Source organism: Delphinapterus leucas, chromosome 18, assembly GCF_059928025.1.
Source record: "Delphinapterus leucas isolate spDelLeu-1000000601 "Yukka" chromosome 18, BTC_Dleu_Yukka2, whole genome shotgun sequence".
In the NCBI taxonomy this organism is placed as follows: domain Eukaryota; kingdom Metazoa; phylum Chordata; class Mammalia; order Artiodactyla; family Monodontidae; genus Delphinapterus; species Delphinapterus leucas.
The window spans coordinates 2,745,866-2,767,884 of NC_143146.1; the positions used below are offsets into that span (position 1 = coordinate 2,745,866).

General features: G+C 52.2%; 1 protein-coding gene across 7 annotated transcripts in view; it reads left to right on the plus strand.

Annotated features, from left to right (window-relative positions):
* Positions 1-4,405: 4,405 nt before the first annotated feature.
* Positions 4,406-22,019, plus strand: part of CARS2 (cysteinyl-tRNA synthetase 2, mitochondrial) — a 35,746-nt gene continuing 18,132 nt past the window's right edge. For 2 of the 7 annotated variants that reach the window (XM_089899368.1, XM_089899370.1), the window contains exons 1-7: positions 4,408-4,671; positions 5,011-5,061; positions 8,659-8,776; positions 12,578-12,697; positions 17,223-17,294; positions 17,391-17,496; positions 21,099-21,182. In XM_089899368.1, the coding sequence (XP_089755494.1) occupies positions 4,460-4,671; positions 5,011-5,061; positions 8,659-8,776; positions 12,578-12,697; positions 17,223-17,294; positions 17,391-17,496; positions 21,099-21,182 (763 nt within the window). In that variant the 5' untranslated portion in view covers positions 4,408-4,459. Of the gene's footprint in view, positions 4,672-5,010; positions 5,062-8,658; positions 8,777-12,577; positions 12,698-17,222; positions 17,295-17,390; positions 17,497-21,098; positions 21,183-22,019 lie in introns of all 7 variants that reach the window. The other 5 variants (XM_089899367.1, XM_089899369.1, XM_089899366.1 and 2 more) reach the window with 4 other exon arrangements.

The following is a 22,019-nucleotide window of genomic DNA, read 5'->3' on the forward strand; positions in this document are numbered from 1 at the left end:
TTTCAAACACTTGGGAAACATTCGGCCCCCAGCACCGCGCATGCGCCCCGGCCCCTCCGCCCCCCCCCCCCCTCCCGTGGGCCCCGCCCCCCCCGCATTCATGCGCCTCACCAGCCCCGCCGCCCGGGGGTGTGGGTTTGTCTGTCACTTCTACCCGGGCGGGGGTCGCGGGGGCAAGGGGCAGCGGGCGAGGCGCAAACTTTACTAGGAGTTTCGCACTTGCAGGCGGAGCGCGTCGGGCGGCACTGCACGCCCACAGGGGGACGCGGGGCAGCAGGTAGCCCCGCCCAAGACCTGGCCGGAACCGACCCGGCAGTGGCACCATCGCAAGCCCAAGTTGCCACCTCCCTCCCCACGCTCAGCCCCTCACTCTCCGAAGCCCGCCTTGCAGCGGGAAATAAGTACGGCTCGGAACAGACTGGCAACCTCGACAGCCAATCGAGTTGCCGCTCTCCCTCAGTAGTCCAATCAGGACGAAGAGAAGGCGGGGCGAGCACGGATACCTCCTCCCGGGCTCTTACTACTAGAAACCCGCGTCCTCCAGGGGGCGGAGGGACAGGGCTGGCCGAGCAGGCCGGAAGCGATGGCGCATGCGCAATGGTGCGGCCCAGGCAACAGCCTGCCCGCGCGGGAGACCTACCATTCGGCAGTCGGACCACCACTCCCAGCAGCCTCGGCGGCTCCCGCGCTTGCCCGGTCCTCACCGCCCTCCCTTTGTGTTGTCGGCCGGAGCCCACTGTTGAGCGGCTTGGAGACAAAGGGGCTCGAGAGGGGAGCCGTTCCCCACGCCGGGCCCCCGCAGAGGGCGCACCACCCCGACTCCTTCCCGCCTGTGTCCTGGAATCCGTTCTTTAAGTCCGCGCCCCCATTTCGAAAGACCACCCAAAGCGGGGCGGGGCAGGCTTCCACTTGCCGGGGTCCTGGGGGGGGGGTCTCTCCCTGTTCTGGCTCGGCCCCTCCCCTCCCCCCATGGCTCCTCTCCCCGCCCTAAACTCCTCGATTAGGACTTTCGGAAGAGCCCCGTTGCCTAGACGACGGGCCCGCGCTCAGACCCGCCCCTTCCGGCAGAGGCCCCGCCCACGGGCGTGGCCACGGCTCTGGCTTTTGTCCTCTGGGCCCAGGCCTGCGCCACCGCTGGTGTTCCCGGCTTGGCGCGCTCGGCTGTTTCGGCTGTGCTCAGCTGTTTGGCCGTCTCCTCTTCCGAGGGGCGGGTGTCCTGTCGCGGTCTCTAACCCTGTCAGGTAGCTCGGCCGCAGCCTCCGGACGTCCCTACCAGCTCCGCGCCTGGGCGGCGCCGCGCCCTTCGGCTCGTGGATGGGGCGTTTCGGCCTCGCTCCCGGGTGCCCTGCTGCCCCGCGGACGCTCCATTTGGTCGGGGAGCGATGCTCTGAGGTTCTGCACGTTTTGGTTGGAGCTCCGAGTCTCCGGAGAAGCAGTGTTGTGACAACCACGACCGCCGGGAAGTTTTAAGTTACTCTTTGTAACCCAGTAGCATTGCAGACCAATCCAGTGTTTATAAAATAGGTAATTATCTGCAGCGGTGCTCATTCCAGCGATCTGCGGGGCGCAGACGAGACTAAATGGAGCTGTTTGTCTTTCGAAATGAGTTGTTCACATTGAATCGTTGATGCGGTGATAAACGACGAATAATACTTACACTTTGAAGTAAACGGGTTTGATCTTTACTCTCAGCCCCCTAAACCCACCCTCACATCAGGAGAACGTTCACTTCGATATTCAGGAAAATGGTTATTTTACTTAGCGATTCGCATTTTTCCAGTTTTGGCCCAGTTTAAAGCAAATGATGAGTTAAGTTTCATTTACTGGCCACTAGCCTGCACAAAAGACTTTAATACTATGACGTTATGTGGAAACGGAGACATTATATGGGATAGAGAGTAAACGTTGAATAAGAAGAAAACATAATTTTAAAGTACAGTTGCAAGAAAGAGATAGGTTCTTTTAATCCTTGCCTTCATCGGCTCTAAAATGAGTAGTGTTTATCTTGATTTAAGAATAAAGGTGAGAAACAATTTACCCCTTCCAGTGATAAGCAAGCCGGAGTTTTCTTGTTTGTTTTTTAATCACGATGTTATCCCAATAATGATTCTTCATGTTTTCATGGACTTCACAGACACGTTAAACAAAAAAACGTATTCATGCAACAAGAAATATTTAATAAGCACCTAGCATGTGCTAGCTGCTGTTCTATGCAGTAGGGATGCAGTGGTGAAAAATGTCTATAAGACATTCAATTTATCCCTTGGGCTAAAAAGTCCGAAAACATTTGATTAGCTTTACAAAGTTCTTAAAGTGTATGCCAATGACTTTACCGTTTTCTGGATAAGGTTAGAAGACCAATAGCTAAGGCATGACTGTGACCACGCATTTTAGATATGCCACTAAAGAAAAGTGTTTAATTTTGAGGATAGATTGAAGAATTTTGGTTGTTTCAATTTTGTTCTTTGGAGTGCGTTTCAAAAATAGTTATTAAATTCTCTTTTCTAAGGTTATATTTCTAGTTTAACTGGAGATGCTGAAACCTATGGGAGTAAAAGAGATGAACATACAATTCTTTATGTTTTGAGGTGCTTAAAATATAAATCCTAACACATTCATCTCAAACTTGAATTGCCCTAAACAATATGTGCTATCTTATCTACTCTACTTTCGATTTACAAATTTTTCTTTGAAAGAAAATGTAATGCTGAGAACTACATTTTTTTTTGCTGTTGTCATGAAGGACTAAGAAATGGCATTCGTGATATTTTGGAATCATTAATTTTAATATACTTTGCTCTGACCTAGACTGGGAGGGGTCACCTCAACGCTCACGCACTCTTTTGGTGTATGTGCTAATATATCTTCCCAGTCACTTTAATATTGAACCTGCAAGAGGAGTCATGCTTTTAAGCATCATTAAATAATGGGTATGTTTATCACTGTTTGAAGATTCCCAGAAGACTTAAGGTAGCATTGCTGCCTGCCAAGGGCTGAGCACCTTACGGGACCAATTTCCAGAGGACAAGATACCACTGTTAGCTTAAAAATCATGATGTCCTATGGCCAATTAAAACATGCCAGCTATCCAGATTCATGTGCGGGGTTTGGTGTTGTCTTACTAAATCTGTTTTCAAAACTTCTAGCTTTTTCCTTGAATTCCGCATATTCTCACAGATTGCAGTCAAGCCTTTTGTTCATTTTCTTATTTTACTGGCATATCTAATATCTGGATCAGAGCTTTCTCTATCAGATGTTTTACTGCTCAGATGTTCTCCCACCTGCACAACAGGTGGATTTCATCAGAGATTGATTCTGCAATCCTTTTCTGAATTTGTTGGTGGGTACAGTGAGAGTGTTCAAAAGAACTTGCAATCTAAAGTACTCAGGGATTGGGTAATGCACCAGCAGAACTGTGAGTATTTGGGGAGTGTGTGCTTAGCACTGATGTGGAGGTCTCCTAATTCTGAACGACAGATTCTAACATTTTAGCGTCATGCATGCCTTAGAACACAATTCACGTTAGACTACCGTTTAGCTGCAGAGCTGGACTCCAGGGATCTTGGGGAAAAGTTTAAGTGCTCTAGGAAGATAATTGTTTGTCTCTAGTTAAGCACTTGCCTTTCTACAGAACGACCAAAACAAGCCCAAGAAAGAACTGGGGAACTTATGTGCTGTTTTGAGGACTGCAAAAGCAAAGGGGATTTTTTTTCTTTTTTCCTTTCCTTTCTTTTTCTCTTTCTCTTTCCTTCTTTTTCTTTCTTCCTTCCTTTCTCTCTCTTTCATTCTTTCATCCTTTCGTTCTTTCTTTTTTTGACACGGTTTTGGAAGATATCAATGGGACACATTTGTCGAGATAATTTGAAAGTAACTTAAAGAGAATCCACCTTTAAAAAGTCCCGTTGAAACCGCAATTCAGAATGTTTTTGTTCTCAAGAGACGAGATGACATAACTTTTAATCTTAAAATGAATCTCAGGCAGACATTTCCTACTACGCGTACTTGATGAATGGGTGGTGTCCTAGCGTCGCTCTTTCATGCGGAGACAGAGTGTGTGCGCTGGGGTGCAGACGTGCTTCGCCAGCAGGCGAGGAGCCGGCAGCTGGTGCCCGCCCCGTGAATCGGGCCCGACCGCGCGTGGGCCCGTCCCCAGGCCCGGGTTGCACCGGCTCTGCTCAGTCCCGCGCTGAGAAGGGCGGAACGCCTCGGCCCGCGCGCGGCCCGGAGCGGTGACACCACCCTAGCCTGCCGCTCCCCTCCCCCACCCTGAGGCACTGCCCCTCCCCCTGCGCCGCAGCGGGCTCCGGACAGCCCGAGGGAGGCGGGGCGGCCTCTTTCCGACCGCCTCTTCCGGGGTAGGTGGGGCGTGACCGGGCCCCTTCCGTGTGGGCGGGGCCTGGTGGCCCCTCCCGGAGTGGGGGAGGCTGGCGAGTATCTGCGCGCGGCTAGCGGGGCGGCCATGCTGCGGACGCGCGGGGTCCCCGTGGGCTCCTCGCTACTCCGGGCCGCGCTGGGCCTGGGGCCGGGGCCGCGGCCGGGGCGGGCGGCGTCGCGGGAGCGCGGGCAGGGCTGGCTGCAGCCTGCGGGCTACGACACGGGCGTCACGGTGTACAACAGCCTCACCAGGAGGAAAGACCCCTTGATCGTGAGCGGCGCGGACACCGCCTCCTGGTAGCCCCCGGGGATTGGGGGTGGGGTGGGGTGCTGCGGGAGGTAGGGCGGGAAGGGCTGTGGACCCAGCGTATTCGGAGGTGGGGCCTCTGCATGGAAAGCGGGATTGGGTTCTCAGGTGGAAGCATTTAATAAGTGATAAAAGCATGTTTAAAGTCATAGTGATTCACAGGTTCGGCTGTGCATTTAGCGATTCAAGTGTAATACAGCCCCGGCTATGCATTCCCCCAAAGTGGTTACTTTTCAAAAAAGGCATGATTATATGATGATCATAAATGAGAGTGGGGTGCCTTTTCTTGCAAATATGTTTCACATGGTGGATTTTAACTCTGTTCCTAGGTATAGCTGTGGACCAACTGTCTACGATCATGCACACCTGGGTCATGCTTGGTGAGTGTCCTGAGGTTGAATTTTCACACTTTTAGGGACCATTTATTTTGGAAAGAAAAAGCCTTTGCATGTTTTTGCCATCCCTCAAGTGGCAACTTGAGAATGCGGAATAATTACTGTATTGCAGGTATCGTGGGAAGCATACATGTCACAGTCTCGCTTGGTCCCATTTCACAGGTGAGGAAGGTCAGGGAGGCAGTGAGGAGCAGTGAAGAAGGACCTGTTTTGGAATCAGATGCTTCTTGTTGGGTAGTGAGATGAAGCCTTTCCAAGGGCCCTTGAATCAGCTGGTCAGGAGTTATTTCTGGCCCCCATCGCTTATTTACTTCCCGGCTTTGGACAGGCCGCTTTATTACTTTGTTTTTTAAAAAATATTTATTTATTATTCATTTATTTATTTTGGCTGCGCCGGGTCTTAGTTGCGGCGCATGAGATCCTTTTTAGTTGCAACATGCGGACTTCTTCGTTGCGGCATGCATGTGGGATCTAGTTCCCGGACCAGGTATCGAAGCCGGGCCCCCTGCATTGGGAGTGCGGAGTCTTACCCACTGGATCACCAGGGAAGTCCCCCACTTTATTACTTTGAGTCCTGGTTTCTTCATCTTTGAGATGGGGATAATAGTATCCATCTGTTTGAATCTTCACAGTTTTATGAAATAACTCCCGTAAAGTGCTGCTTACCCCCGTCCCTGAGGTGGAAAGTGTGGTGCAGGCTCCCCAGTTCTTGAGGATAGGTAACACGTTAGTCCTTGAGGGAGGTCACACGTTAGGAAGTGTGAGAGCAGGGGTGGACCCTGGGGCTCTGACCTCCATGTGCCCCTTGTCTCCACCTGGTAATGGGCTGCCTTCTACGTTTCTTGAAGTTGCTGCTTTTCCTAATGTTTTCTCTTGTGCATCTTTTAAACTTGTTATTGTTCAGATCTAGATGAAAAGTCACCTTTATTCAGTACGTTTTTCAAAACTTTATATATCACCCAGCAAGATCTGAACATTTTGTGTGTGTTATTACAAAGTAAATAGTCTAGGAGTCATTTTTTCCTTCACTTTGGGCTAACTTAACTGTTAATTATAAAAAGCATATTTTGATCTCTTTACTGAAGTATTAAATATGTTGGGGGAAATACTGAAAACAGTAGAGGTTATTGTATCTCCCACCCTGGAAAACCTCTCCACAAAGGCAAAAGAGAAAAACAATTTTACTATCGAATAAGAATTAAACCAGAATGGGACGCACAGGCAGCTCGCTGAAAGGATTGCAGAGACAGAAGGGACTTGCAGTCTTGTGTGAGCTGAGTGGGCCCAGCTCTCTGGTTCAGGCAGGTCTGTAGTGTGGATTCGGGCACAGGTTAGGCCCCTCCCATTGGGTGGTGAACATTCTTGGTAACTTCATTTCAAAGTGAAGGCTCCCAGGTCCTTGAAACTTTCCTGAGTTATGAGACTGACAGAGGCTTGTTTAGCCATTAGAAGCACTTAGGTACATTTTAAAAGGGCTGAGGAAGAAATCCTGAAAGAAAAGGGGAGTAGGGCAGAGCCTCTCCCTTATTTCCAACTAGCAGAATCAGGCCTTTCATTTGTAATTTGTATCTGTCCTTACAAATACGGAAAAGAGTACAGATCTTCAGTGTACGGCCAAGACCATGTTCATGGCTCTTAGATTGAGAAACAGAACGTCATCAACATCCCAGAAGCCTCCTGTCCGACTCCCTCGCCCAGGCCCCCCCTGAGGATACCACTCTGGGCATCTCAGCGGCACGTCGTCAGGGAGAGTCCTCAATTTGGGGTGTCCCTGCGAGGTAGAACCCTAAGTGCTACAAGATTTCTCAAGAGGTTGTAATCTTGGGGGCAGGGATGGTCAGGGACGGTCAGGCACCATCAGGCACGGTCCACTGCTCTTAAATAAAGTTTAAAATCCCAAAGCCCAGGACCGTGTCCTTCCGCGGGTCTGTCCCTACTCACTCTCCAGGTTCCTGTCTCCACACTCTCCTCCCGGCTCGCCCTGCCAGCCTTTGTGTTAAAGAGACAGACACTTGGGTTTCCCTGGTGGCGCAGTGGTTGAGAGTCCGCCTGCCGATGCAGGGGACACGGGTTCGTGCCCCGGTCCGGGAGGATCCCACATGCTGCGGAGCGGCTGGGCCCGTGAGCCATGGCCGCTGAGCCTGTGTGTCTGGAGTCTGTGCACCGCAACGGGAGAGGCCACGACAGTGAGAGGCCCGCGTACAGCAAAAAAAAAAAAAAAAAAAGAGATACTTAACAGACACAGCTCTTGCTATGTGCCATTCTAAACGCTGTGCAAACCCCAGCCAGTGATATCCTCTGACCACACCAGGTGGTGGTGCTCTCAACCCCAGAGTGTAAATGGGGACAGGTCCCCTGCCTCGGAAGTGCTGAGCTGAGGGGGAGGCGGGTGTCTGCCGAGTCCAGGTTCCCCGCTAGGTGTGCGGCCTCAGCCAGGGGAGCTGGTCCTGCACCTGGGCTTTCAGGGTACCCACGGTGCTTGTGGAGGCCCTGGGGAGCAACCCCATGCAGGTGTCAGGGACCTGCAGCCCCCAAGGTCCTCTGGGCTGCGCATGTGATTTGACTCTTTTTTCACTCTGTTTTAGGTTCCTGTTAGCTTTTTCTCTTAAATCTCATTTCTTGTAGAGTTTTCCTGACTCGACAAAGAGGGGTACACTGATGATAATTATAGTAAGAATTAGTTGGAATTCCTGCTGCACAGGCACCAAGAATATGTACAGCAGCCCTATGATATAGTGGAATTTTGCCCAGTTCATAAATAAGCAGTCTGAGGCTTCAAAAGGATATTTAACCTTTTAGCTCCTTGAGAAGCAGCTTCGGAGATGCTTGTCCCTGAAATTTGGCCTCAGCTCTCTTGGGGGTGGGTGGGTGTTGGGAGTTCAAGGGATACAATAATGAGGCTCATTTTCGCGGGAAAATGATTTTATGAGCTCAAATTTAGGCCGTGTGGATAACAGAGATGAGCATGAGATTAGCTGACCCTGAGTTTTAAGGTTGTTTTTATGGGAAACTAGTTTCTTGAGATTTTAAATGGATCTTAGATGTTAAACCCTTTTGCTTTCACAAGTCTAAATTACCCTTGTGCAGTCTGTCCATAAGCTGGTGTTTCTATATTCCACAGTTGTGTGCACGTTTCTTAGGAATGATCTTATCCAGCTTTGATGGGATTGTCCCTGTCCTGATTTGTCATTATTTGCTTCTATCTCTTGTCACGGTGAAACATTAGTTATTCTAGAACACGAACAAGGATGGTAAAAGCACTCAGTATCTTGACCACCTCCTGAACTTGCACCACAAGTGAATTTTTTATACAGCTGAATAGATGTAAACTCAACGTCTGTAAAGTTAAAAATGCTAATGTGGTGTCCTGAAATTGAGGCAGCACCTTTGTCAGTTTCTCATGCAGACCCACATGGGCCAGTCAGTAAAAGGCTTTTCCTTTTCTCAGCTGTCCTTGGAACTGTCCTTGATATCACACACTCCCAGTCAACGCGCGGCATCACGTTAAATGTACGGCATGCTTTTGAAGGTCACAGTGTCGACTTTCGGTTTTAAAGATGCCCTAACATTTTTTTCTTTCAGCTCATATGTTAGATTTGATATAATTCGAAGGATCCTGACCCGGGTTTTTGGGTGCAACATCATCATGGTGATGGGAATTACAGACGTGGATGATAAAATAATCAAAAGAGCCAATGAGGTAAGTGTGGATTCTGTTGATTAGTGCTTTGACTGGTTAGTCTTCTAACCCCCCATTTGACACTTCACAAGACTCTTCAGGCCTTACTGTCCACACGTGGCCCTGCGAGGATACTCTGACAGGTTATCTTCCTGAATGTCTCGTTCCTTGGAGGCCTCCCGGCCTGAATGCAGGCCCTTCCCTGCCCCCTCAGCCTCCAGGGTAAATACCTCACTCCCTGTTTACAGAGGAAAGTCAAAAGGCCATTTTGGGGCTAGGGAAATTTAGCTCATAGGAGGTTTAATTTTCTCATTTGTTAAGTGAACAGGGTGCTTCTCTTATATCTCATTCAGCATTTAGAGGAAGTCTTGGGGGTAAACTCTAACACAGGGATTAAATAAAATAATTATATTTTTTATTTTTAAAAATTTTATTTAGTTTTTTGGCCATGCCACGTGGCTTCTGGGATCTTAGTTCCCCGACCAGGGATTGAGCCTGGGCCCTCGGCGGTGAGAACACAGAGCCCTAACCACTGGACCGCCAGGGAAGTCCCTGTAGTTCTATTTTTATTTATTATTTATTTATTTATTTATTTTGGCTGCACTGGGTCTCAGTTGCAGCATGCAGACTCTTAGTTGCGGCATGCATGCGGGATCTAATTCCCTGACCGGGGATTGAACCTGGGCCCCCGGCATTGGGAGCACGGAGTCCTAACCATGGGACTGCCAGGGAATTCCCTATAGTTTTATATATGTGTATGTATATATATATATATATATTTTTTTTTTTTTAAATAAATTTATTTATTATTTTATTTATTCTTGGCTGTGTTGGGTCTTCGTTGCTGCACGCAGGCTCTCTTTAGTTGCAGCGAGTGGGGGGCTATTCTTTGTTGCGGTGCGTGGGTTTCCCATCGCGGTGGCTTCTCTTGTTGCGGAGTACGGGCTCTAGACGTGCGGGCTCAGTAGTTGTGGCACACGGGCTTAGTTGCTCCATGGCATGTGGGATCTTCCTGGACCAGGGCTTGAACCCGTGTCCCCTGCATTGGCAGGCGGATTCTTAACCACTGTGCCACCAGGGAAACCCCCCTATAGTTATATTTTTAAAAGTCTACTTTCAAAGGTTCACCTCTTCTGCTTTTTATGATTAGCAACTCTCTATAACAATTATGTATAAGTATATCTATAACAGTTATCTCTAACGATCTATAAAAAATTGTTAAATTATCTAATTTACAGAAAACCTACATGGAGTGCCTTACATCCTGTAATTTAAAAAATGTATGGATATATATTTATATAGTGTTTTTTTAGAAAACGAGTTTATACTTTATATTGTTCGTAACCTGCTTTTTCCACTTATTGCATTTTGAGTGTTTTTTCACGTTAAGTATTCTTAAACATTTTTAAATAGTCTTACAACCTTCCGTCACACAGACATTGTACTTACTACCATCCTTATTTTTGGACTCTTGCATTCCTCCCATATTCTGTTATTTTCTCTCAGATTTATTTCCTAGAAACCCCATCTTCCTATTTCCTACCGATTTGCCTTTTTAATAACTAGACAGCATTCCGCCATTAGGGGCTACTCAGAGATTCCTCTGGACCTCCCCATCCTTGGCTGTTTTTATTGTTTCTAGGTGTTAAAAATAGTGCTGCAGTGAATTTCTTTTTCTCCCCCTCTGTTTTGTTTGCTTAAATATTTTTCCCAAGGTGGAATTACTAGGTCAAATGATGAGCAGTTTATCTGATACGATTTGTCACCCTTCTTGGAGTTGGACCATTTCAGAGAGAGGTTACCAGCAGCGCCGAAAATGGGTTCCAACTTTAGACGTATTTCCTCACGTCCTCAGCACAGCAGCGTTTCCCATTTTTACTTAGTCTGGATAGTTCAGTGTGTCGTGTTCCCTTATAGTGGACTCGACTTCCGTTTCCAGGACTGTCCCTGAACTTCATTGACCATCCGGGTCCAGGCTTAGGCCTGGGACAGAGGCTTTGTGTGGACAGAGGTGAGACAGACAGTTCCTGGCCTCCGGACCTTGTGTCCGGCGAGGCAGACGGGCCCTCAGACGGATGCTCTGTGTGTGACTTAGTTTATTTTGTAAGCCCAGATTGGGGGTGGGGTGCAAAGAGGATCACTGCGCCTTTCCGGAATTCAGAAATGACTTATCGGAGGAGGTTCGCCCACGCGGGATGTTAAGCGTTAGGAAGGGACTGGCACGTGAAGAGCGAGACATTCTGGGTTGGGGGGGAGAGCGTGTCCTGCGTGGAAGCCAATCCTGCAGGATCCCTGGTACGTGGGGCGGGCGGTGCCAGCTGGCGAAGCTGGAGAGGGAGGGCCGTCCCGGCCTGGACGATGCCCTGGGAGTTGGACTTTGTTCCGTAGACCGTGGGACCTGCCAGCACGGGACCAGCTCGGTGCAGTGGGAACGGCCCGCTCTGGGGCAGGGGGATGCGACCAGGGACAAGGGCCTCGGGAGGGCTGGGTGGGCGCCCTGCACTGGGGGAGGGTGCGCGCTTCGTGAGTGGAGAGAGAGGGAGTTTGAGATATTGGAGGAAACCCAAACCAGTCTGAAGCTCAGCTCAGGGCTGTGTTGAAATAAAAATACGCATGCGGCCTTTGTCGTGGTTCCTGGTCCACAGCTGGAGTGATAGTGTCTTCTGTGAGCTAATGGGATGACCAGTGGCTGGGGCCTCTAGATGGTGTTGGGATGGGGGCTGGTGCCAGAAAGACCAGCCATGAGTTGAGCTGGAACTTTCACTCCCACCTGCATCCCTCCACCCCTGCCTACCTCCTGGGGGCAGAGCGGGGGAGAGGGGCTGGAGGTTGAGCTGATCACCGATAGCCAGGGATTTAATCAACCTTCCCAAGGATGGAGCCTCCATAAAACCCCCGACGATGGGCTCTGGAGCTTCCCGGTTGCTGGACATGGAGGTGCTGGGAGGTGGTGCCCGCCTGGCCCCCCGAGGGCATGTACGCCCCCCCTCCGCAACCTCGTCCCGCGTGTCTTGTCCACGGGGCTGCTGCTGAGTTGTGTCCTTTATATAAACTGATAATGGGAAGTGGAGTGCTCTCCTGAGTTCTGTGACTCGTTTCATCAAACCCCCAAATTTCTAGTTGGTGGAGAAAAGTGCTGTTGACCTGGGGACCCCACTGCTGCAGGTGTCCGAAGTGGGGCAGTCCTGTGGGACTGAGCCCTTAACTTGCGGGGTCTATGCTGACCCCAGGAGCTGGTGTCAGAGTAGGATTGACGGGGCTTCCCTGGTGGCACAGTGGTTAAGAATCTGCCTGCCAATGCAGGGGACACGGGTTCGAGCCCTGGTCCGGGAAGATCCCACATGCCGCGGAGCAACTAAGCCCGTGCGCCACAACTACTGAGTCTGCGCTCTAGAGCCCGCGAGCCACAACTACTGAAGCCCGCATGCCTAGGGCCTGTGCTCTGCATCAAGAGAAGCCACCGTGATGAGAAGCCCGCGCACCGCAACGAAGAGTAGCCTCCGCTCGCTGCAACTAGAGAAAGCCTGTGTGCAGCAAAAAAGACCCAGTGCAGCCAAAAATCAATAACAATAAAATAAATAAATTAAATTTATTTTAAAAAACAAACAAAACGAATAGGATTGACTTCCAGCTGGAGTCAGAGGGTCGGAGAAGTGGTTGGCATTGGAAAAGACACACCACGTTTGGTACCAGAAAGGAGCCGCTGCAGGGCTGGAGGTGAAGATCAGGCGGTGCCAGTGCTGGTGGTTCATCATCCCATCCCTGCTTCTCTCTGACGGTTTAGTTCGAGCCCTGGCCTGATTCCGTCTGCCTGGCCTCCAGATCCCCCGCCTGTGTCCGGTGTCCCTGCGGTCAGGTGTCCACCCTGGTCCACCACCGGAGCCTAGAGGCGAGGTCACGAGGTGCCGACGTGGGAGCTGCCCCTTCGTGGGGACCTGTGAGGTAGGGGGAGACGGGGGCAGGAAGGGGGCGGGCGGCTTGGGGCCGCAGGGGCGGGGCCCCAGCCCCCGACCGCCAGGCGCGCCGTGCGCTGCTGCTGTCGCTGTCCCTCTGCCCTGCCACCGGAGCCGTTTGCCCAGGACCCTCTGACTTCAGTTTGTGCGCAGCCACTTGCTGGGGTGGCAGCCCTAGGGTCCTAGAGTGGAGTTTTTGAGCGAACACGATGCAGGAAGGAGTGTCCTATCGTCCACGGTGAGGACAGACCAAGGGGAAGGCGGGGGGCAGGCGTGCGACGTCCTTCTGGAATCTGCTGGGATCCGGGCGGGAGCCGAACAGGGTCCGGGACGCTTGGTGGGAAGGTCGCTCCCGCGACGCAGAGCAGGGTGGACGCTGGAGCCCCGCCTCGCTGGCGGGGGGTAGGACGGAAAGGACAGAAGCCTGTGACCTGGCGTGGCAGCTGGGTGAGTAGCCTGCAGGAAGCCCGCGGCAGGGCAGGGCCGGCGTCTGGAGGTGCAGGCTGCTCAAGAAGGAGGGCGTCCAGGTCGGCCTTTCACCTGTCCTCATGCCCAGCCGGGACGAGAGGCCGCACAGCCCTGTCCCCGCACTGGGCGCTTTGGGGTTGGCTGTGAGTCTTCGGAGTCGGAGGTGGAGCTGTCCAGCCGTGGCGGGGGCTTGGCGGGTGGGCGCCAGAGGGGAAAGATGGGGTGCGCGGGGGGTTAGGGGAGTGTCATCCGCGGGGTGAAGGCTGGGCGCCTGGGGAGGGAGAGGCTGGGCGTCCGGGAGCACAGGAGGAGTGGGGCTACAGAGGGCCCCCGCGGGGAGTCATCGCTTGCTACTTTATAAAGAACTTGCGCTACTTAGAACGTGAGAGTCGGTAGGATTGGTTAAAGATCCTAAGCGTAGAGAGTGTTTTAAGTTTTGACACCTGAGCGTTTCAGTACTTATTACACAGCAGGATGCTAACCTGGCATCAAAGGGTCTCTTCTGTCCTCAAAATAGAGTCTTACTTCAAGATGATAAACCATTCATCTGACACACAGAGGTACGAAGATACCCGTTTGTTTCTTAGGATCCAGCAGAGAGGCTGTTCTTTTTACTGAAGGCAAACTTTGTTGACGACGGCCACACCCTTCATGCCATCTGCTCCAGCACTTGCTCTTAAAATACTTTAAATTATAATATTTCACTTTTCTGAATCACTTCCTTGACTTTAATTTTTGGCACAGTTTTATAGTTCGTCAGGGATAAAAACCACAGGAGGATTTCTGGGGTAAGGATGAAAAGAAACGAGGTATATTCGCATGGTCGCATTCTGTGTTAAGAAAAACGATGATAAACGTCTCAGCGATTCAAGCCGAGTTACTCTCTCTGTGCTTTGGAACCCTGGCCCGCGTGCCCTTCCCTCCGGGAAGAAGGCTGGACGCGCAGCTGAGGGCGAGGGCTGGACCGGCGGGGTCCCCTGCCAGGGAGAGCTCAGCTGAGGTGATCCGGCGGGGGTCTGAAATAACAGGGACCAGGACCCCGTGTCAGCAGCACCTCCTGTAGGTTGTTCTGTGTAGAGAGCAGCGCGAGCCCCCCGTGGGTGGGCCCAGCTGCCTAGAACTAAAATGTTAGTTTTGGAATATGATTCCCTCTCCCCCAAGCCAGCAACAGCTCGTGCCCACTTCCAGTGCGCTGTCGCCTGTGAGCGCTCGCAGCCGTCCTCACCACGCGTGGAGCAGGACATGCCTGTTTGCGCAGAGGTGTCCCCGATGCGCCGTGTGTCCGTATTATCGGAGCTGGACACGCTGATCCTAGAGCTCACACGGAAGAGCAGAAAGCAAGAGTAGCCAGGACAAGGGAGGGAGTAGCCCTACCCGATGTTAAAAGTTAAAAACCTATAGAAAGTTGTTGTTTTTAATATATCCTTTCTCTTCTCTTAGCGCAGCTTTGCTGAGGTGGAACAGACCTGGGGGAAGCTGTGCGTAGTGCACACAGCGTGTGCAGCCCGATAAACCCTCCACACCTGTGACCATCACTGGTGTCGAGATGGTGACCGTTACCACCCTTCCCCCCAGAAACCCCATCCTCCAGCCTCCCTGCGCCCTACCCCGAAGCACCCCGTCCACTTTCTGCGTCTCTGGGGGCTGTAGAGATTAAACATTAATTTACTGTTACATGAAGAGACAGACGATGGAACACACTAGAAAGGCCAGAAATAGACACAGTAAATCATGGAAATTTATTTTATGATAAAGATGGCATTTCAGATCATTGGGGAACAGATGAATTACTCAGTAAAAAGCGTTGACAGTTGGGTAACCATCTGGGGAAAAAAATAAACTAAAGTTGGATATATGCCTCACAACCAAATCTGAAGCAGATCGGATTTCACATAAGAGAAGTGGAACCACAAATTACTGGAATAAACCTTGGGGCACTTTTTATAGCCTCGTGTTGGGGAAGGCTTTCCTAAGTTTGTTTCCAAACCCAGAAAAGATGGAGAAATGTAAAAGATTGCTAAATATAAAAAATTTTCTGCCTGCCATAAAATAGCCATAAGGTTGAAAGACTGAAAAAAATTGAAATTCACACTGCGGATAAAAGGTTGATTTCTTTAAAAAAATACTTCCTACATATCAATAAGAAAAGACCTAAAAGACCTACAACTCTGTAGAAAAAAGGTTAATTTCAGATGGTTTAGTGTAGACGGTCCCTAAACACATGAGATGTTCAAACTCCCTCAAAATATGAGAAATGCAGCTTAAAGATGCAACGAGAAGGTGCCCTTTAGTACTGCGTCGACGAGGTCTAGCCATTCGCCAGCACTGTGCCCGAGCCTCCGGAGGCACTGCCAGCAGCCTGCCAAGGGTGTGCGTGTGTCCTCGACCAGGGCGTCACGTGCGGGTCTGTAGCTCAGGATGCGCACTCGCGTGGGTGTCACGGCCGGAGACGGCGAGAGCGCGGACCGGGTGGTGCGAGGTTCACGCCCGGCTGGGAGACGGGCGCGGACACAGGCCTGCGTGGGAAGGTGGCGCTCGGCGCACCGCGTGCCCGGGTCCCGGATACCGTGTGGCGTCAGCCGAGGAGACCAGGCGCAGGCGCGTGTGGGGCTTTTGAGAGGAGGTACAAGCATGCAGCTGACCACACTTGTGCTCCTGGGACGACTCTGCCGGTGTTTGCCTTGTGGGAGGGGGGCCGGGCTTGGGCACATTGACGTGGCTGGTGTTCTCCAAGAGAGAATTACCGTGCAGGAGACAAATCAGGTAAATACTGATCCATTAGATGCTGATCTTTGGGTCCCACATTGCGTTTTATTTGAAACTTCTCAATCGTCACAATGACACCGAGTTTTTCGGCGTTATTGTTCGGTTGGCCTTTTGTCCTCTGGGTAGATGTACGGTAGCAGATTTCTTGTTTAGGAGGTCTGCTCTGCCACAAGGCCACGCTCAGGAGAAGGCCCAGTGGGTCTGGGTGCCCTGTCTGCGCGGGAGTGATATGAACAAGGGTCTTGTGTCCGCAGAACTGTCTCACCCGCGTGCACGGGAATCCCCGGAGCCATCTAAGGGGTGACTCGGTGGGACTCTCCACCTTGCAAAGAAAGCTGAGGCAGAGAGGTTTGTTGTCTTGCCCCAGACCACGCAGTGAAAAAGACGCTTTGTTCACCAGGTTTATTTCTTCAGTAAACGTTCCTGGCCTCGGTTTCCAGGACGATTCCTTTTTCGGGCCCTGGGCTGGGACGAAGGTGGCCTCAGGGTGACGGGGCTCGGGGTGGCCTTCCACTTGAGGAGGTTTCCTTGTCCTCCGGAGCGGGAGTGTCTACACCCTGACGCTGTTTCACGGGGTGGGGTGAGGGGAGCAGACGCAGGTGCCGGCGGAGCTGAGAGCTCACAGTCGTGGACCCGCGTAGGGTTTCAGGACGTCAGGGTCGGGCTCTGTGCTGGGAGTGTTTTTCTGCTGAAAAGTAAGAAGCGCTCTAGGGAGGATTGTCGTGTGTGCCGGCCCCCCTCCCCGCCTGAATCCAGAGCCCCTGCGTTCAGAATGCAGCGTACTTCTCTGGGGGTTCTGCTTGCCCCCAGACGTCCAGCCCTGGCCCCTCCAGATTGAACACCCATCACAGCCCCCATTGACGGGGACTGCATTGCTTTCAGATGTTTCTGAGACATTTCCTCATACAGGTACTTGTGACTTGTTTTCTCTTGCCCCCTGAGAGATAAAGGGGCAAAAGTCGGGAACTCAAGTGGTTGTGTGTTGGACGGGGTGACCTGGCTTGCCCTGGTCCTAGAAGAGCAGAGGCTACTTTGTAGGTCTTTGGGTTTTGTTTTGAATTATATAACGGAAATCATGACATTGTTTATTCCTTTTTCTCTCTGACCAGAAAGCAGGTCAGTAAACCTTTTTGACCAGCTAAGGGGCTAGGACGATTAAATGCCCCTTTGTGAGCAGGACCGCGTGGAGGCCGCGCCGTGCGGCCCGGGAGGGGTGGCCGTGCCTCTGGGGTTGCGTCGTGAGCCCCCCAGACTCTCATGCTCTCCTCATCTTCTTACAGATGAACGTGTCTCCCGCTTCCCTGGCCAGTCTTTATGAAGAAGACTTTAAACAAGACATGGCAGCCTTGAAGGTAGGTGTGTGATGAGCAGCTTGGACGGTGGACTCTGGGGCTGACCCCCTCCGCGTGGAGCTGGGGAAACCGCGTCTCTCCTCTGCTTTCTTACAGGTTCTCCCACCCACCGTGTACCTGAGGGTAACTGAAAACATTCCTCAGATAATTGCTTTTATCGAGAGAATAATTGCTAACGGGCACGCTTACTCCACCCCGAAAGGTAGCGGTTATGTTATTAACCTGATCGCTGGGTGAGACCCTGTAGGATTTTGACGGGCGGGCTGCATATTTGGGTGGCTCGGATGGGCCGAACGTCTTACTGTCTTTCTTGGTAGGATTCTTACGGCAAAAATGTTGTGAGATTTTCTACGATTGTGTCTCTTTGTGAAACTGCTGAATCAGTTCTCTTTCAAAATACCTTGCACTGTCAGAGGCGAGGTGGGCATCCGAGAGTCGATCTCGACGAGGCAAACGTGGCCAGGTGCTAACAGCCACGGGGTCCGGGTGGGAGTACAGTCTTCACTGGAGCCTTTTTTCAACTTTGTTTATAAGTTTTCACAACACAGCTGGGGACAGTGGCGGTCGCTCTGAAGACCCACTCCCTTGTTAAGGACTCTTGCCCCTCTCTGCGTAGGGGAGGGTTGTTTTCGATGGGCCAGTGGCAGAAACGGCAGATCTCCCAACACTGCCACTCGCACCTGTGCATAAAGGGCTTCGCCCTACGTCACCCCCCAGGCGCTGGACCGATCCCTCCCGCATCCCGTGGCCTCTGCACGGGGCTGTGTCCCCTCTTCCGTCTAAGACACACCCACAGTGTTCCCTCCACGAAGCTGAAGACACTGACTGGGTCCCTTGTACAGAACACCCTGTCTTCGGGTGCTTTGCCTGATCCTCTTGGAGACAAAGCCTGAATATAGCAAATACGTGAAGGGAGAACCGCAAGTCCTCGTGTGCACAGGCTGCACGCGGTTCCAGGCAGGGTCCCCGCGCCTCTCGGGCTCTCGGGCAGGACCACGAAGGAAAGGTGCTCCTTGTGCAGTCAACCCCGTAAACCGCATCTAGGCTCACACCTCTTCCTTTGTCCTCTACTCTCCACGAGCATGGTGGCACCGGCAGAGCCCCGACCCGGGCTGCGCACTGTGGGCATCATTCACAAGGTCAGAGGCTTTTCTGGTCCAAGAACCGACAAGTTGTGCAAATAAGGCAGCACGGGATGGGCTGCCCAGTGGGACGGTGCCGATATCAGAGCTGAGGAAGTCCACCGTCAGCCCCGTGGGTGGAGGAAGCTTCCTGGGAGAGAGGAGACTTGGGCCAGGGCTTTGGGGATGGGCAGGATTTGGAAGGCGCGGCTGGGGAGAAGAGGGTACAGCTGAAGAAAGGCAGGATCCCAGAGGCAGCCAAACACCAGGGTGCAGCCTTGCCCTGGGGCCCCAGACAAAAGCAGCAGCTCCTAAACCAGTTAAACTGGACCCAGAGGAAGGGCCAGACAAAGCACCCCAAGACGGGCATTCTGTACGACAGGGGACCCGGTCGGTGTCTTCAGCTGTGGGGGGAACACAGTGGGTGTGTCTTAGAAGAGGGGACACAGCCCCATGCAGAGGCCACGGGATGCGGGAGGGCTCAGTGCAGCGCCTGGGGGGTGACGTAGGGCGAGGCCCTTTATGCACAGCTACACGTCTGCTCCAGAAGATACGGGAGGCGTCTCCCTGCGGTCCTGGCCCTGGAGGGGGAGGAGTGACCAGTCCTGAGACCTGTGTCCTGAGGCACCAGGGGTTCACCCAGGCGCGGCACTGGATAAATGCTGCGTGTCGTCCTGTTTGGTTTTGGTTTTTTAATTTATTTATTTTTATTTTTGGCTGCGTTGGGTCTTCGTTCCAGTGCGCGGGCTCCTCATCGCGGTGGCTTCTCTTGTTGCGGAGCACGGGCTCTAGGCGCACGGGCTTCAGTAGTTGTGGCTCGCGGGCTCAGTAGCTGTGGCACACGGGTTCAGTAGCTGCGGCTCGCGGGCTCTAGAGCGCAGGCTCAGTAGTTGTGGCGCACGGGCTTAGTTGCTCCGCGGCATGTGGGATCTTCCCGGACCAGGGCTTGAACCCGTGTCCCCTGCATTGGCAGGCGGACTCTTAACCGCTGCGCCGCCAGGGAAGCCCTGGTTGTACATTTTTAATAATGGTGACACAAACATAATTCATTTAAAATAAATGTATTAACTTGAACTCCAATAATTTGGACTTTGTGGCAGTTCCACAAAAGCTTGACTCTAATTTGAGCTTTGAACTATTTGTGAAGAAAAAATTTGTTCAGCAAATGGGTGAAGTAAGCCCAGGTTCGGGAAAATGTGTCCTCTATCAAGGGAGCAGTTTCTCCCTCTGTCAAAGCATTTTCAAAGTGCTGTCCGCATTCTGACTTAGTAGAAAGCAGCTCCCCCAGTATTTGTTTCGCTGCTGTACCCCGGCGCGTAGGTCGGGCTCAGTAATTAACTGCGTGCGGAGGAAGGACCCCGTGGGGGACTGGCAGAGCCCAGTCACCGGGGGCCGTTTCCCCTCTGTTCTGCCGATGGCCCCCCTGCGGCGCTGGCGCCTGCCCTGTCCCCGCCAGCCGGGCTGGAGAGTGACCGGGGACATGAGCCTCTGACAGTCCAAGCTCCGTGGATCTTGTGTTTGTCTTGGCCGCTCCGTGAGGCAGGTGGGATCTTAGTTCCCCGACCAGGGATCGAACCTGGGTCCCCTGCAGAGGAAGTGCAGAGTCTTAACCACTGGACCGCCAGGGAAGTCCCATAAAGGCTTCCTGGATCTTAAAGCAACCTGTCTTCAAGGCCACGGTCCCTAAGAAGGATAGTGCAGATACAGATTAGTAGCTGTGTCAGTACAAAGAATGTGAAGATTAAAAACCAGAAGTTTGCAAAGGTTAAAAATCGCACCCGACCTTGGGCCCTCGCGCTGATCGCGGCGTGCAGGTGCCCGGTCAGGAGTGCAACCCAGTGGCTGCGGCGTCGGCCTTCCTGAGCGCCGGCTCCTTCGGGGCAGGACTCTTCCTACCAGGGCTGCGGCTCTGCCACCGCCTTCCCTGCTCTGCCTCTTCCTGAGTGGGGACGAGCAGGGTTCCCGGGCTCTGCAGGGTCCCCGTGGGAGGGTTGTCTGGCACCCGCAGCACGTGTGCACCTTGGTGAAAGGACCCCACGGCGGGGGGGGGGGGATGCTTTCGTGTGAGGTGCCTGTTCTGAGTGGCAGGGTGGTCTTAGGGTATCCAGGTTAAAAACGGCTTGCTTTATTGATGGGTCTGTAACCCAGGGCCCAGAGCTGAAGGCAGTCCAGTGATAAACTCACTTCCCTTTTTTCTTGTTAAAAAGAACTGGCTCAACATTTTACAGAGAACTTACATTTGTGTTTTCCCTTTCACAACCGGATGTTCATGATGTGTGCAGACGCATGTTTTGTTTTTTTTTTTGCGGTACGCGGGCCTCTCACTGCTGTGGCCTCTCCCGTTGTGGAGCACAGGCTCCGGACGCGCAGGCTCAGCGGCCATGGCTCACGGGCCCAGCCGCTCCTCGGCATGTGGGATCTTCCCAGACCGGGGCACGAACCCGCGTCCCCTGCATCGGCAGGCGGACTCTCAACCACTGCGCCGCCAGGGAAGCCCCAGCAAACGCATGTTTTTACAATACAGTGTTGCTGTTAATTCTGGTTTAAACATACGGTGAAAGGCGCCACCTGAAGGCTGATGCCGTATCCTGGGTTCAGGGTCTAATTGTCATTAGCTGTGAGGCGTGTGTAGATGCGGGTGCTGACGACAGAAACGAGCTTCACGGTCACCTTTATGAAACAGGCAATGTCTACTTCGACCTGCAGTCAAGAGGAGACAGATACGGCAAGCTGGTCGGCGTGGCCCCTGCCCCCGTGGGAGAGACAGGTGGGTCCAGCCTCTCCCTGCCGTGGGGTTCTGGGGACAAAGCCCAGACCCTCCCCTGCTCTCTCAGACGTGGTGATGTTGCCGGACGTCGATCACACCCGAGTTTTCGATTTACTTGGGTTTTTTTGGAATAGAGAGACCGCGCAGAGTAGGATGTTGCTGCAGCACGTGACACGCGGCGTCCCGTTCCTCCCTGGGGCGCTCTGCACGTGCACACGCCGTCTGCGCTGTCACGTCTTAACGCTCTTGTCCACCTGGCTGCTGTCACGTGTTAAATCCCCGTAGGTATTTTATCATACGTAAATTCCCGCATAAACTTCCCCGTGATTCTGCCGCTTTTCATGTGCTTTAAAGGCGACTCCAATCTACCTCTTGAAAACTTCTAGTTAAGTTCCCATACGTATTTTAGCATGTATGACATTCCCACTGTATTCGAATCTATTCCTATACCCTCTTCTGCAAAGTCATTTTTGTGGAGAAGAAATAATAAGTATATAGAACTACATGAAAAATAATTGGGAGATTGGGATTGACGTAAACATAATTTTAAAGGATACTATTGAGAATTAACAAAACCAAACAAAAAATGAGCAAAAACCCAAAAGACAAGTTGTCTGAGTCGTCTCTGCTTTTAGGCGTAACCCTCCTGCCCTATGACCCGTGTCGTTTCAGTCTAATTACAGCGGGTGTGTTGAGTTGACTCCCCAGAACAGTTCTTCTAACTTGTGCGCAGTCGCTGTTATCCTGCTTCCGTCCTGGACCATCCACGCCTGCGAGGTGTGGCCCCGGCCTTAGGGAAGCAGAGGAGGAACTTCTGATACCTACACATTCTAGCAT